Genomic DNA, 13,550 nt, shown 5'->3' on the forward strand with positions numbered 1-13,550 from the left:
TTCTGATGGCAACACGGCTGTCTCCACAGAGAGGCTGTATTACCTATTCCTTTAAAGGAAGCTTGTTGTTCAAACTGAGTTCAGTTGAGATTCTGCCACTGACTGTGTGACCATGGATGAATTAGATAGCTTTTTGAGCCTCCATTTCCTCATCTGTGAAATAGGGATAATCATACCTACATCTTATAGGGTCATGGTGGACTTAAGAAAGATGATGCATATGCAGAACTGAAACTGTACTAAATGCTTAACAAATGGTAGTTTTTTAAAAAGTTAAGCTAGGGCTTCCCTGGTGGCACAGTGGTTGAGAATCTGCCTGCCAATGCAGGGGACACGGGTTCGAGCCCTCGTCGGGGAAGATCCCGCATGCTGCAGATGAACTGGGCCCGTGAGCCACAGTTACTGAGCCTGTGCATCTGGAGCCTGTGCTCCGCAACAAGAGAGGCCGCAATAGTGAGAGGCTCGTGCACTGCGATGAAGAGTGGCCCCCGCTTGCCACAATTAGAGAAAGCCCTTGCACAGAAATGAAGACCCAACACAGATAAATAAATAAAATTAAAATTAAAAAAAATAAATAAAAAAGTTAAGTTATATTTGCGCCTGTAAAAAACCAAAAACTAACTTGTTGTCTCTCAGATGTTATTACTGAATAAAATTTCTATAGCAATAACTGTATTCTTTGGCAAATTATTTTGAATGTCTGCAGATATGTTTTTCTTGTTATAAAATTTTTCTCCATAAACTTTAAAAAATAATTTTAGTCCATTTCTTTTTAAAAATTAATTAATTTTATTTATTTATTTCTGGCTGCATTGGGTCTTCATTGCTGCGCGCGGGCTTTCTCTAGTTGCAGCAAGCAGGGGCTACTCTTTGTTGCGGTGTGCGGGCTTCTCATTGCAGTGGCTTCTCTTGTTGTGGAGCACGGGCTGTAGGCAGGTGGGCTTCAGTAGTTGTGGCTCATGGGCTCTAAAACACAGGCTCAGTAGTTGTGGCGCACGGGCTTAACTGCTCCATGGCATGTGGGCTTTCCCCAGCCCAGGGCTCGAACCCGTGTCCCCTGCATTGGCAGGTGGATTCTTAACCACTGAGCCAGGGAAGTCCATCTCTAAAAACTTTTAATTTAAATACTGTACAGTTCTTGGTTTGTCTCCTGGCCAATGGCTGACATCATGAAAATCTTAGAGCCTATGATCATATGGCTTCATAAATGGGTAATTTAAAACTTTTGATTCTGTTCTAGGCATGAACATTTGAGACAGGGAGAGCACATTAGTTAATGAGAAGAGACCAGCAACTCCCCTTGGCCTGTAAAAATCTTCCCTTGTTTATACAAGGACCAAAGTTTATATGTACCAATCTTGATGGCTTTAGAGCTATTTTGGAGAATGAAAAACGATGAGTAGAACCTGGAAATGAAATTATTTTTGTGGGATCTTCTTCTAAGGTTGGTAACTGATGTCAAGAGAAAACTTCATGGCTTTGTTTTCAAAACAGCAAAAGCCTCACTAAACAAATATTCTAATCAGCCTGTCCTCCAACTGTCTTACTTATGTGAATTGGAAATGTGTCGATTTGATAAGGGAAATGAGTAAAATTCTTTGTCTACCTTCTGGTCTCTGGGTCATATTTTACCCTTGTTTTGTAGTAACTAATCCAAAATGCTTAAAAGCAGAAAATACAGAAGTCTCCTAAAAAATCAAGCTCAAAGGGTGAGATGAGGGTGAACACTAGCGATGAGTGGTATTGGGGAGGTATTTTCACGTCTGCTTGTATTCTAAGTGTATGGCTCACATGCATATGTAGGCCATCTATCTTGTTGAAAATCTTAGTCCAGTTTTGTCTATTTAGAGTGCTCTTATAGATAGTTCATTTGAGCTTCTAAATCGGTGGTTTTCAAAGTAGGTTTCACATACCCCAGGGGTGTGGGAAGAAAATATTAAAACCCTGATTGATATTTGTTATGTTAATACTGCTCTACAAAGTATATGACATAGTACAAGAGGACAGTACATTTATTTGTAAACATACTTCTATTAGGGGTAGGAGTGTGACATTTTTTACTGATAACTGATGCAAGATCAAAAAGGTGTGGCAAGTCCTGCTCTAGTCTCAGAGTTTCTCCAAGTGTGGCTGGAGAAACACCCACATCAACTATGCAGATGCTGGGGCCTCACCCAAGACCTGCTGAATCCAAGTCTCTAAGAGCTGAGACCCAGAAACCTGCTTTTATAAAACAAGCACCCTGCAATTTGAGAATGGCTGCCTTCCACTTGGGATGTAGGAAGGATCCCCATTTTACAGATGAGGAAACTCAGGCTCAGCCACGTTAAGAAACTTAAACCCAAGGTCATACAATGAGCAAGAGACACAGGCTGATTCCACCCCACGTTGATTAGGGTTGAAGAGGGTCCCAAGTGTGAGTGCCTGGCCCATGCTGTGTGGTCAGAACCCCCGAAGACCTGGAGGTCACCGCGCATGGCTGCAGGGGTTAATCGCGGAGCCAACCCCCATGTACTTTTTCTACCATGAGGCACCAAGAGAAAAGTGACATCTGAGTCTCATGTCAGAAATACACACCCTTTCCTTCTTTCCCCTCCAGGATTTGAAAGATTGAGTTCAAGATGACTGAAAAATGTGGTGAGCCAAGTTGGGGCCACTGCTTGGCCCCAAACATTGGTTTTTCATAAGGTTTTTGTCTCAGTTTGGGAGTAAGGTCCTCAGGGTAACATGGCCTTGTGGTGGAGACCAAACCTCCACTGGCTACTCAATTCCACTCTGTGCCTGTCTTTCCACAGACCACCAGGCAGCCTCCTTATTCAAACGGAGCAGGGCCGCCGGAATGAAACGCGTGACTAATACATGTAATTTCTTTTCTCTCATATTCATCTAGACTGTGCTTCCACAGCCCTGCGTTTATACCTTTATCACAACATATCCCAATCTCACAGTTAGCATTCGGAATCTTAACCAGCTGCATGATGTCTCCTCCACTACATGTGAAAAGCTTTTAGTCTTTCATTCAATAATGTACTGAGTCTCACCTGTGCCACACACCATCCTAGATCTAGGCAAAAGGTGCTTGTTTATTATAGTCACTTTAGTAGAAAAAAAAATTGCTAATGGTCAACTCCAAGCATATTTAATAGATTTGCCTAGCATGTTGTTTCCTAGAGTGGCTGAGAGTGCTTCAAAAGTCAGCCTGTTATATGTCTACTATAACCTAATACATTGGAGGAACTTATAAATTTAGTACATAAATAAATGAGCAACTTATTTCCGTAAGTTAACAGAGAAAGCGTTTACCATGAAAAATAAATGTCAGCTTGTCTCTGTTTAATTATCACTAGCTCTAAGACAGCAGGTTTTAAAAGGAATGAGGTTTACTCTAGAAGAAAAAAATAAATAAAAAGAAAGCAAGAATCTCCACATTTTCATCTAAAGACTCATTGTACAAATAGGAGTCCCCTTGATGAAGAATAAAGTCCAAGTTCAAGAGCAGAGGCCACATTCCTGTGACTGCACACAGATGACAAAACTAAGGAAGTCAGATCTATACTCATGTACTTGCATTTGGTGCTTCCTTCCATCTTCCTAAGGCCTCCTGCTGGGAGATACTGATGAAGAGTTAAGATGAGAATGGGCGGGGGACAGGCGGGCAAGGTAGGCCTCGGGGATCAAGAGATACAGACTTTTATGTATGAAATAAATAAGCTATAAGGACGTAATACACATCACAGGGAATACAGCCAATATCTTATAATAACTATAAATGGAGTCTAACCTTTAAAAATTGCAAATCACTATGCTGTACAACTGAAACTTATATAATACTGTACATCAATTATACCTCAATTAAAAAAAAAAAAAGGAAGAAAAGAGATAATCTTGCCCGTAGGGTCAGGGCAGAGGAAGACAGAAAGAGGAAAATGGTGACTGGCTAACAGTTACTGAACATGGACAAATGGGCGTGTGCTAAGAACCTGAAATTCTCTTTAATCCCTTGCGGATCTGCTTTGACAGTTGTAACAATATGCTACCATCTGCCTTGGAAACCAGGAAAAAACATCTAATTTCATATTTATATGATAGTTCAACTATCAGTAAAAAGTGAAATGTAACTTCCAAGCTCAAGAAAACTACATGTAATATAGAAATAATCTTATATCAAAATCCAGATTTAACATGGTAAATATCCATGCAATGCAGTTTGCTAAGATCAAGGAGACTGTGATGTCCACTTCTTAATATATATATCTATTTAATCGGAGCATAGTTGGTTTACAATACTGTGTTAGTTTATACTGTACAGACAGCAAAGTAAATCAGCTATACATATACATATATCCCCTCCTTTCTGGATTGTGACGTCCATTTCTAATTACAGCCAGTGCCTTACATGCAGAGTGCATCTATGCTGTCAGACTGTCCAGAATGTTTGAAAAGCATCACTATCATCAGCATCACTTTTGATAAGGGGTGGCACCAGGCTGCACAAAGAAGACATTACACAGAGCAGGATTCTCAGCTGCTAGACAAGCTGCGGGAAAAAGCTAAAATCTGGAGTTTCTTCTCAACCTAAAGATTCTGACATTTGCCCTGATGTCCTTTGGTGGAGCCTGGATACTGGGGCCAGGGCTGCTTTGAACAAAACACATGAAATTCTGTTAACCTTTTTGAAGCAGTTATTCACATATAAAGAATCTTTAAAAGTCGAGAGTTTTTAATCATGGTGAACTCTCTGTAGCAGTCCTAAAGTGTAAAAGTAGGTAAACATGTAAAAGCAGAAGTGTGTTTCTGTGCCAGGGAAAGAGACTTGTCTGCAGGAATACCTCACCTTCCCCTTTCCTTGTCCGAGTCTTTCTTCTTTCATCCTCCTGTTTTGGAGATACCCATGGGAAGCTAGGAAGGCTGTAGCTGTCCAGTCCTCCTTCCTCCTTGGACCAAAGGTTCAGACCCCTCCTGTGTCACACTAACTGTAAACAATATCTTTCAATCTCTTGCAAATCAGCTCTCTCCCGGGCTTTTGTGTTTTGAGGGCCTGGCGTGGCAGACTGTAAGCAGACCATCTCATAACTCAACATCCGTTCTCCCCCTTCTCCGTAACTGAATCCTGACTTTAGCTGGGAAAGCCATGCTCATAGCTAGAAAGGTAAGTCTTCCTAGCCTTTCTGGCAGCTGGATGTGACCAAGTAACCAGATGTTGACCAATGAGATACAAGCGGAAAGGTTGAATTACACTCCTAGAAGGTCCTTAATAGAGAGGGAGTGAGATTTTCTGACCCATTATTCTTTTGCCTGCATGGAAAGCAAATGAGTGACTGGAGCCCCAGCAGCCATTGTGGACCAAGCAGTAATCTTGAGAAGGAAGCCAAATGATAGAAGGAACATAAGTCGCTGATACCATGGCATCCTCTACCAGCCTGGACCGCTACCTCCAGACTTCTTCTACATAAAAGGTAAATAAATCTCTATTTTTATAAGACATTTATCACATGCAGCTGGACCTGATCCCAACAGGTACACTTAGGAAATTGTTGAAGGAACCACTTTGAAATATTAAGCAGCTGGTGTATTAAATAGAAGAGTAAACCAACAATGCAATTAGCAATGCCAACAGCTTAGCCTTTAAAAGCTCTGAGTGACCTTGCACGTAGAGATGTCTTGTCGTCAAGCAAACCCAGGGAAATGTCTGTCTGTTAGGCTCAGAAATCATGTTTATGTTAAATAATTACCAAAATGGAGCGATGACATTATGACAATCTCTAGAAATACATATTATTATTATTCTCACTTAATTAATGGGCAAATAGAAGGGATACATTACTTGCCCAAGGTCACATGCAAAGCTGGAAATCCAACCAAGGTCAGATTTCAGAGCCTGTGTTATGAAACACCATAATAAAGCATCCTCCATGTTCGTATTTTTCTAGATACTCTTCACCATCCTCTAAATTCTCCACCAAGCCACGGTTGTCCTTGTTTATAAATTAGAAAGCTGAAACCCAGAGAGGGCTATCCATCCTACAGGTCAGATCTGCACAGGTAAGCATGGTGTCAAGAGTTTGAACTACAGGGACAGAGTCAAAGCTTTTCTTGGCAAACCAACCTAGTCTCCTCCTCATCTGTAATTTAATAGTCTAGCTGTGTAAATTGAATGAAACATCAAGGGTCACTAACGCTCAGTCTGGGAAAATTAGAAACACTTTTGAGTTAAGACACACAGACACATATGTTGCTATATTTTAATCACAATCAGACATTAACATGGCAGAAAACACTCCATCTATCTCATTGCTGTTCCAAATCTCATGAACTTAAAACATGAATTTGACACAAGCAGTTTTAAATAATTATTTTGACCAGACTCCCCAATCCCAAAGGAGATTAAAAAGTAATAATGTGGGCTTCCCTGGTGGCGCAGTGGTTGAGAGTCCGCCTGCCGATGCAGGGGACGCGGGTTCGTGCCCCGGTCCGGGAAGATTCCACATGCCGCGGAGCGGCTGTGCCCCGTGAGCCATGGACACTGGGCCTGCGCGTCCGGAGCCTGTGCTCCGCAACGGGAGAGGCCACAGCAGTGAGAGGCCCGCGTACTGCAAAAAAAAAAAAAAAAAACACACCAGAAAAAAAAAAGTAATAATGTAAAAAGATTAAGGTCAAGGTGTCCTGATATCACAGCTATTGACTAACCATGTGTTTACAGTGGCTCCTGCTCCACCCCGAAAGCTGCTGGGCTTCACCCTGGGTCCAACAAGTGGTTAGTTATTAGTTCCCTGGGTGATTGTACCTGAAGGTAAACCATACATTAGGCACTTTAAGTGGGGGTAGTTACCTTTCTCGGGTTGGGTATACCGTTTGGCTCTCAAAAGCAAGATAGAGAATTTATAGTCAAACAGAATGTTCTGTGAATCTGTGCCCTTGGGATTAAGCGCTGGGATGTCAGCGCATTCTCAAGGACATCTGCACCCGATGTTCTGGGGGAGTCGTGCGGGGTGCCGAGCAGGCTGTTTAATGTTTGCATGCGCTGTGGACACGAGCACTGTGGCCCACTCTGACTTTTATTCTCGTGTCTCGAGTTTTAGCCCATCTAGACGGTGGTACTCTCCATATTTAACAAGCGGTGTGGCCCAGGTGCTCACAGCCATCAGGACAGGTGCTGGGTGTCAACCACCGGTAAGGCTGCACCCATCAGCGCTGCAGTCATCAGCTCTGTGTCTAAGGAGCAAACCCAGCCCCATACGCCCAGCGCAACGCTGGCTGGCTTCCTTGCCGGCGCAAAGCCGCTCCCCTACTCTGCCTCATCCACATCTTCTCCCGCAGTAGCTGCCTCTAAAGCGGCCAGGGCTTCGGCCACCTCCGCGTCCTCATCCGCCGTCTCCCCACTCGCATCTCCAGGGGAGCCCTGGGTCTCCTCCCACCCGTTTCTCGAATCGACCACAGGCACGTCCTGAGCAGGATCCTCTTCTTTAAAGTATACACTTAGAACTTCAGTTACCACGGCCTCGTTTAACGAATCCCAGCTTCTCTTCACGGAGAAGGGCATATTCAAACCACGCTCCCCCGCCGCCCTGGGGTGAGCGCCCTGCCGGGGCTCCTCCTCTGCGTGGCTCTTGAAAAGGCAGTCCTTTTCATCGCGACCAACGTGATCAGCGTCGTCGTCGGCTGAGCCCCACGGCTGAGGGTAATCCGGGGCGGGTATCTGGAGGACGTGGTCGTGGTCTGAGACTTCCCAGGCGGGATGCCCTGCCGCGCAAAACGCGCTGGAGTCGCCAATTCCGATGACGCGGGTCTCTCCTGAAGCCAGCAGCACGCAGTCCGCTTGCCTGGCACTTCCTCCTTCAAGGAAGGGCCGAGTCGTGTGACCCTTGTTTGTGGCACTGGCCCGGGAGCCCCTGTCCCCCTGGAGACACCCGGGATCGCCAGCGAGCTGCGGGGCAGCAGCGGGGCCGAGGCCATTGATGGCCCCGCCAGTCTTCTCAGCGCAGGGTCGCCCCGCCGTGTCCCCCGGGAGAAGCGGTCCTTGGGGCGGCCCGCGGGGCTCCTGCGGAGCAGCCGTTTGGCTCCTCCTCGCGGTCCTCTTGGAGCTCTCGCTCGGAGGGCCATCCTTGTGCACCAGCACTTCGCGGCTCTGTTTGCTTTTTAACTTAACGGCATCGTCTTCATCAAACTTGCAGCTGTTTACTTCGTTGACGTAACCAGGGGAGGGCACTTGAACTGGATCGAAGAGATAGCTGGGGTGAGAAGAAGGGAGACCAGTCGGGTTAAGTATTAACTTTATTAATAACTAACTTTCATTATTAATATTTCTACTACAGGCTCTGCTGTTTCCTACGATTCCTGTTAATTTCCGTGATTACTCTTTTAAGTCTATATGTGTACCTCATTAAATAGATATAGTTGGTATAAAAATGTCCTACCAACTGGAAATAGATCTTAAGATGGGATTCAGGGTTTCCCTGGTGGAGCAGTGGTTGAGAATGCGCCTGACGATGCAGGGGACACAGGTTCGTGCCCCGGTCCGGGAAGATCCCACGTGCCGCGGAGCAGCTGGGCCCGTGAGCCATGGCCACTGAGCCTGTGCTCCTCAACGGGAGAGGCTACAACAGTGAGAGGCCCGCGTACCGCAAAAAAAAAAAAAAAAAAAGGAAGGGATTCAAAAAAGGACAGGAAGAAGTTACAGAACAAAGTGGGTCATGATATTGAAAAACAAACAAAAAACGTAAATAAATAAAACAAATATCCAACAACAGGAAAATAAGTGGTTAAGAACTGATGGTTCAACCCCTCAATGGAATATTATGTAGTCATTAAAATATGAAGTCTGGACTAGCATACTTACAATAAATATTTTTTTGAATAGAGCCTAACATCAGATTATAATTATAGTGGAATAAAACTTATATATGTATGTAGGGGTGTGTGTGTGTGTATATATCTATATCTATCTCTATATAGATCTATATAAAGATAAAGATAGTTTTGTTAAGGAAGCAAAATCATCAGTTAATCTTTCCCCCTTATTTTATACAGAATTATATTCATGTTGCCCAAATTTTTATGAAATAGAATCTGGACAAAATTAAAAGCACATATGTGACTGGGGTGTTTTCAGTGATCCCATTTCAGGCATCTTCTAAAACTCAAACTTTTCTTTGCATTGAAGCTCTCTGGAGAAATGTAAATTCAACCCAAATCAAATTCAGCCTCAGAGAAAGACAGCATTCCCAACACACTCTGAGCATTGTGCAAAAAAAGTTTAAAAATCCAGGCTTCGTGTTCTTTTAAATGACATTAAAGTGGTTCCAAACTCTTAATTTCCTTGCAATGGTGGTCGTGCCCCAAGCTGGGTAAATGCATTGAACCCATGCAGGGTGTTTAAAGTGCTTGCATGGTAATCACAAATTCCTCCATTCGGATAGGACATTTTGTTCAATGTTACCTTTGTAGCATTTTACAGCACCTGCACCCCATCTGGATTACTTTTTGTTATCATCTGGAAAAAAAGGCATAAAAAGGAGAGAACAGAGTGAAGGACATTTTATTTTATTTTAAAAATAAAAAGTGTGCGTTTTATTGTAGGAAGATACATTAATTCTTTGAAATCAGAGTGAAAGGGTTGCATGATTTAATTCTATATAAATGACTGAATATACAAAGTGTCAAATATAAACAGTAGTGTAAAATAAATTGGCAGAAATAATTATTCAACCAGTAGCAATACTTAAGACTACCATTTGAAAGATCTTCTATAAACAAAGAATGAAAAAATACTGTTATAAGGTTTTACAGCACAGGTAATGAATTCCATCCTAATTCATTACCATTATACTTCTTCAGTATTAGTGGACCCACGTTATCTCCAGTCAATTCCTTGTGTTTATCGTGTGAACCATCACAGGCAGGAAACGTCTTAGAACGCCAACACCTACAATTAGCTGCTTTAGTAAGACACAAATCTTCAATGTTTATTTCATTCACCACTTTGGGATTCCCATTTTGCATTTTAAGATTAATCAAGTTATCCCTTCTGCTGCTTTTTCTTCGGGAGGAATGGACGAACCTCAAGGTACTGCAAGTACACCGAGGAAAGGCAGTAACCAGAGACATTCTGAAACTGTGAGCCGGGCGATCCCGGTAATGCTCTTGGGGACTGGGAGCTGCATAAGATAACGCGGGGAGCTTCACCTTCAACATGCGTTCCGCGGTCTCCAGCACCTTCCCGGCCAGCGGCGCCCGCTCCTCTCCCGGCCCCGCCGGCGGCCCCGCCGCTCTCGGGCCGAGCTTCGGGCGCTTGTGCGGAGAGCCGAAGCAGCAGGCGGGCGCTCTCGGCCTGGACTGGGCCGGGGAGGCTGAATGACATTTTAATAGGAACTAAGTTTGCTTTTTCTTTCCTAGATACACTCAGAGTTAGTAGAGTTACAGTTTTTGGCAAAAGGATAACGTGATTCAGGGAGGGCACTGGTTACCCGGAATACCTTCACGTATCTAAAATCACCGATTCAGAGTTCTCAAACATTTATTTACACTTGTCTCTTGTGCCAGACCTTTCCCCAATCCTGGGAATTGTGCCATCTCCACTTTGCAAATGAGGAAAAAACAGGTTGACGAATGCTAGGGAGAGAAAGGTGGGACTGAAAAGGCCCTGTGCGTTTTCTCTTTCATTGCCTTCCACAGGGGACATGGACTTCACCAGGGTGCAGCCCCCGCACAGCAGCAGATGGTGTCAGAGAGTGGAGAGGTTTCGGCGCCAGGGGATTAGCTACTCAGTACTAGAAGATGTCAGGATACGGCAGCTGATCTATATGTTCCACGTTACAGACCTGAGGAGGTTAGAGCTGGAGGGATCATCGCAAGCTTTACTTGGACTAAACTGCTCCTGTTTTGCTTTTCCCACCACGAGTCCCATCCTGGCTACGACCCACGAACTCCACTCTCTGGCAGTTCAAGGACACGCCCCTTCAGGCTTGCTGGTGGCACATGGACTCCTGTCTTTGCTTCTTTCATTTCCCACCTGCCCTCTGTCCCCTGGCCTTTCCCAAGTTGCGTTTTTTCCCTCATGATTGCCCTCTGAATAAAACCTTCTCTTCATGTAAGACTGACCACACTGTTCTGGTCTTTCCTGTGAAAATCCTAAAAATTAGTATGGAAGAATCTTTAAGTCATCTTCCATCTCTAACAGCTACAACCTTTAAGAAGACAAGCCAGTGACAGAATCTAAAGCCCTAGTCCCTTTGTCTCCATAAGATGTGCGTGCTAGGCAGAGAGAGGGATCGCTCATGGTCAGCTGTGTCACTGCTTCCTCTGTTCTCTCTCCTTCCTTTCAATCATGGATGAATTTCCCAGGATGCTACTTCATAAGCCTTTAACCACAGAGAAAACTACTGGTGCCTTTTAAGAAGTATAGACTAGTTGGTTGGTTAGAGGAAACTAGATTTAGATTTACGCCCCCCCCCACCCCTCCGCCCCCTGCAAAGAGATCCAACATCCACATCCTAATCTCTGGAGCTTGTGACTGTTACCTCATGTGATCAAGAAAGAAAGTCTCTGCAGATGTGATTACAGATTTGAGACGGGGAGATTGCCTGGATTATTTGGTTCAGGGCCCAGCTCTGCCGCGTAACTTTGGGCCTCAGCTATTTCATCTGTAAATGGGGATAATGATGCATCTACCACATAGCGTTGTTGGAGATTATATGAGTTAATATTCATAATAAGCATATACTTATTACTCAGCTCTGTCTGGATACAGCATGTTTTTAAAAAAAGACGGAAGCTTTGCACCTAAGAAAGAAAGAATCTAGTTGTCATGACGTACATACACATACGAACAAGAGCATTAACAATACCAAGTAATACTTGTTTCCAGAATAAGGGCCAAATGGTATATTTCTATCAACTGTGGCACCAACTGAAAGATACACACCCCAAGTGCAACAAGAGTTCCACAGAGAGAGAAATCATTGGTGACTTGGCCGGCAATATGTGTACAACCTTTTCCTTTTTCAATGCACTCTCAATGAAATTACCCCATTTTCCAACCCCAGGATTTTGTTTCCAGCCTCTGCTTCCCACTTATGTCCATTTGCTGCAAATAATTTACACATCAGCTGGATAAACAGGTTCAAAGAGCCCCCTGTGCGCTTCCTCCCCACCATCAGCCCCTCCCCTCCCCACTTGCGCCCTCAAAATCTGGCGCGTTTCCATGCTTGCAGTACCTTTGTTTATCTTGGAATCTGTTTTTAAAAAGTCAGGAGGATAGGAGGCAAGAAAAAAAAGTCAAAGAAAAGAAAAAAAGGGCTTTGGAGTGTTTGAGAGAGGGGCAGACTCAGGTCTCAATAATGTAATTGAAGCAATCCTGAGATGTGAATTACTGAAAAATGTCAGGCAGGTGGGTTCCAGAGTAGTAGGTAGGGAAGGTTTTCTTCTGGAAAGAAGAAAGAACGAAAGAGGCTTGTCTTGAGCGACATCTGGCTTTCCCAGCGTCTCTGAGGCTGATCAAGGTCATCCTGACCCTGAGGCACCCTCACCAGGCTGGCTGGCTGTCCCCACCCTCTGCTGCTGTGCTGTGGCCACACAAGCGCAGTGTGGAAGTGAGATTACTGCTGAGATTTAAGAGCCCAACTCCAGAGCCTCTGCTTCCCTGTTTCTAGGAGAACTGACATGTCATCTGTGGCTTTCACCACCCACTCCTTTCCCTGGAAAACCACAGGATCTGTATTTTTCTTCAAAGCCATGTAGTTATAAAAGGTGTTTTGATGACTCTCCCCTTTCAAGTCAAGCTTCCAGCTCCCACCCCACCCCGCCGCTGCTGCCTCCCTTTAGGGTGCACCCCCTGGGGTTCCTACAGACCTGGTCCCGTACTGAGGGCCACGCTCTGTGCCTCTCTCTCCCCAGCCCAGCAGAGGCAGCCTCTTCCTGGTTAGAGGTCCTGCCCTCTCTCACCACCCTGTGTTTTCCTTCCCCAGCGACATTCCTTCTCTCAATGAGATAGGCTCCAACATCCAAGGTTGGGTGACCGCTAACGAAAAGGGTGGGAGGACTAATGCCCTTACACCCAACCCCTGCCTGCCTGTGTCTACAGTGACTCTTCTTTCTATGATGATTCCTAACATCAAACCTGATCTGTTTCTCTTTTCATGTGTCCCTGCCACACCACAGCTTGCTTTTATCGAGGAGGTCTCCCATCTCCAGATGCAAAAAGGAAATACTCCAGGTCCAGCGTGGCACACGGACATGGGGAAAAAAATATATGCTCTTTTGAAGTGAAACCGAATTCAAAACGGGCAGTCTGTCTCTTTCTCTCCCCCCTCACTTTGACAACATCTGGCTTAAAGGTGAGAACTCAGTTTTCTGGGGCCCTTTATTATGGAGCAGAATCAGAATTTGCTTTCTCTTTGGAGTGTAAAAGAGCGACAGAGAAGCAAAAGGCAAAGCCTTAGCAACCACCATCTGGTTTGCACAGGAGAAAAGCAAACACCATTAGGATGGTATGTCCACCCACTGCTGGCGCCTGCCTGCTCCTGGACTCCTGTGTTGGAGGTTGACTCTTGTCC

The 13,550-nt window shown here is 44.6% G+C and overlaps 1 protein-coding gene and 1 pseudogene across 6 annotated transcripts in view; both read right to left on the reverse strand.

Annotated features, from left to right (window-relative positions):
* Positions 1-6,229: 6,229 nt before the first annotated feature.
* C6H4orf19 (chromosome 6 C4orf19 homolog) overlaps positions 6,230-13,550 on the reverse strand; it is an 85,923-nt gene continuing 78,602 nt past the window's right edge. For 3 of the 6 annotated variants that reach the window (XM_067036308.1, XM_059067621.2, XM_067036307.1), the window contains 2 exons: positions 9,437-9,490; positions 6,230-8,228 (listed from right to left, as the gene is read on the reverse strand). In XM_067036308.1, the coding sequence (XP_066892409.1) occupies positions 7,286-8,228; positions 9,437-9,468 (975 nt within the window). In that variant the 5' untranslated portion in view covers positions 9,469-9,490 and the 3' untranslated portion in view covers positions 6,230-7,285. The remainder of the gene's footprint in view (positions 8,229-9,436; positions 9,491-13,550) is intronic. The other 3 variants (XM_067036304.1, XM_067036306.1, XM_067036305.1) reach the window with 1 other exon arrangement.
* Positions 9,781-10,903, reverse strand: LOC131758180 (CDGSH iron-sulfur domain-containing protein 2 pseudogene; annotated as a pseudogene).

Source organism: Kogia breviceps, chromosome 6 (genome assembly GCF_026419965.1).
Source record: "Kogia breviceps isolate mKogBre1 chromosome 6, mKogBre1 haplotype 1, whole genome shotgun sequence".
Taxonomy (NCBI): Eukaryota; Metazoa; Chordata; class Mammalia; order Artiodactyla; family Physeteridae; genus Kogia; species Kogia breviceps.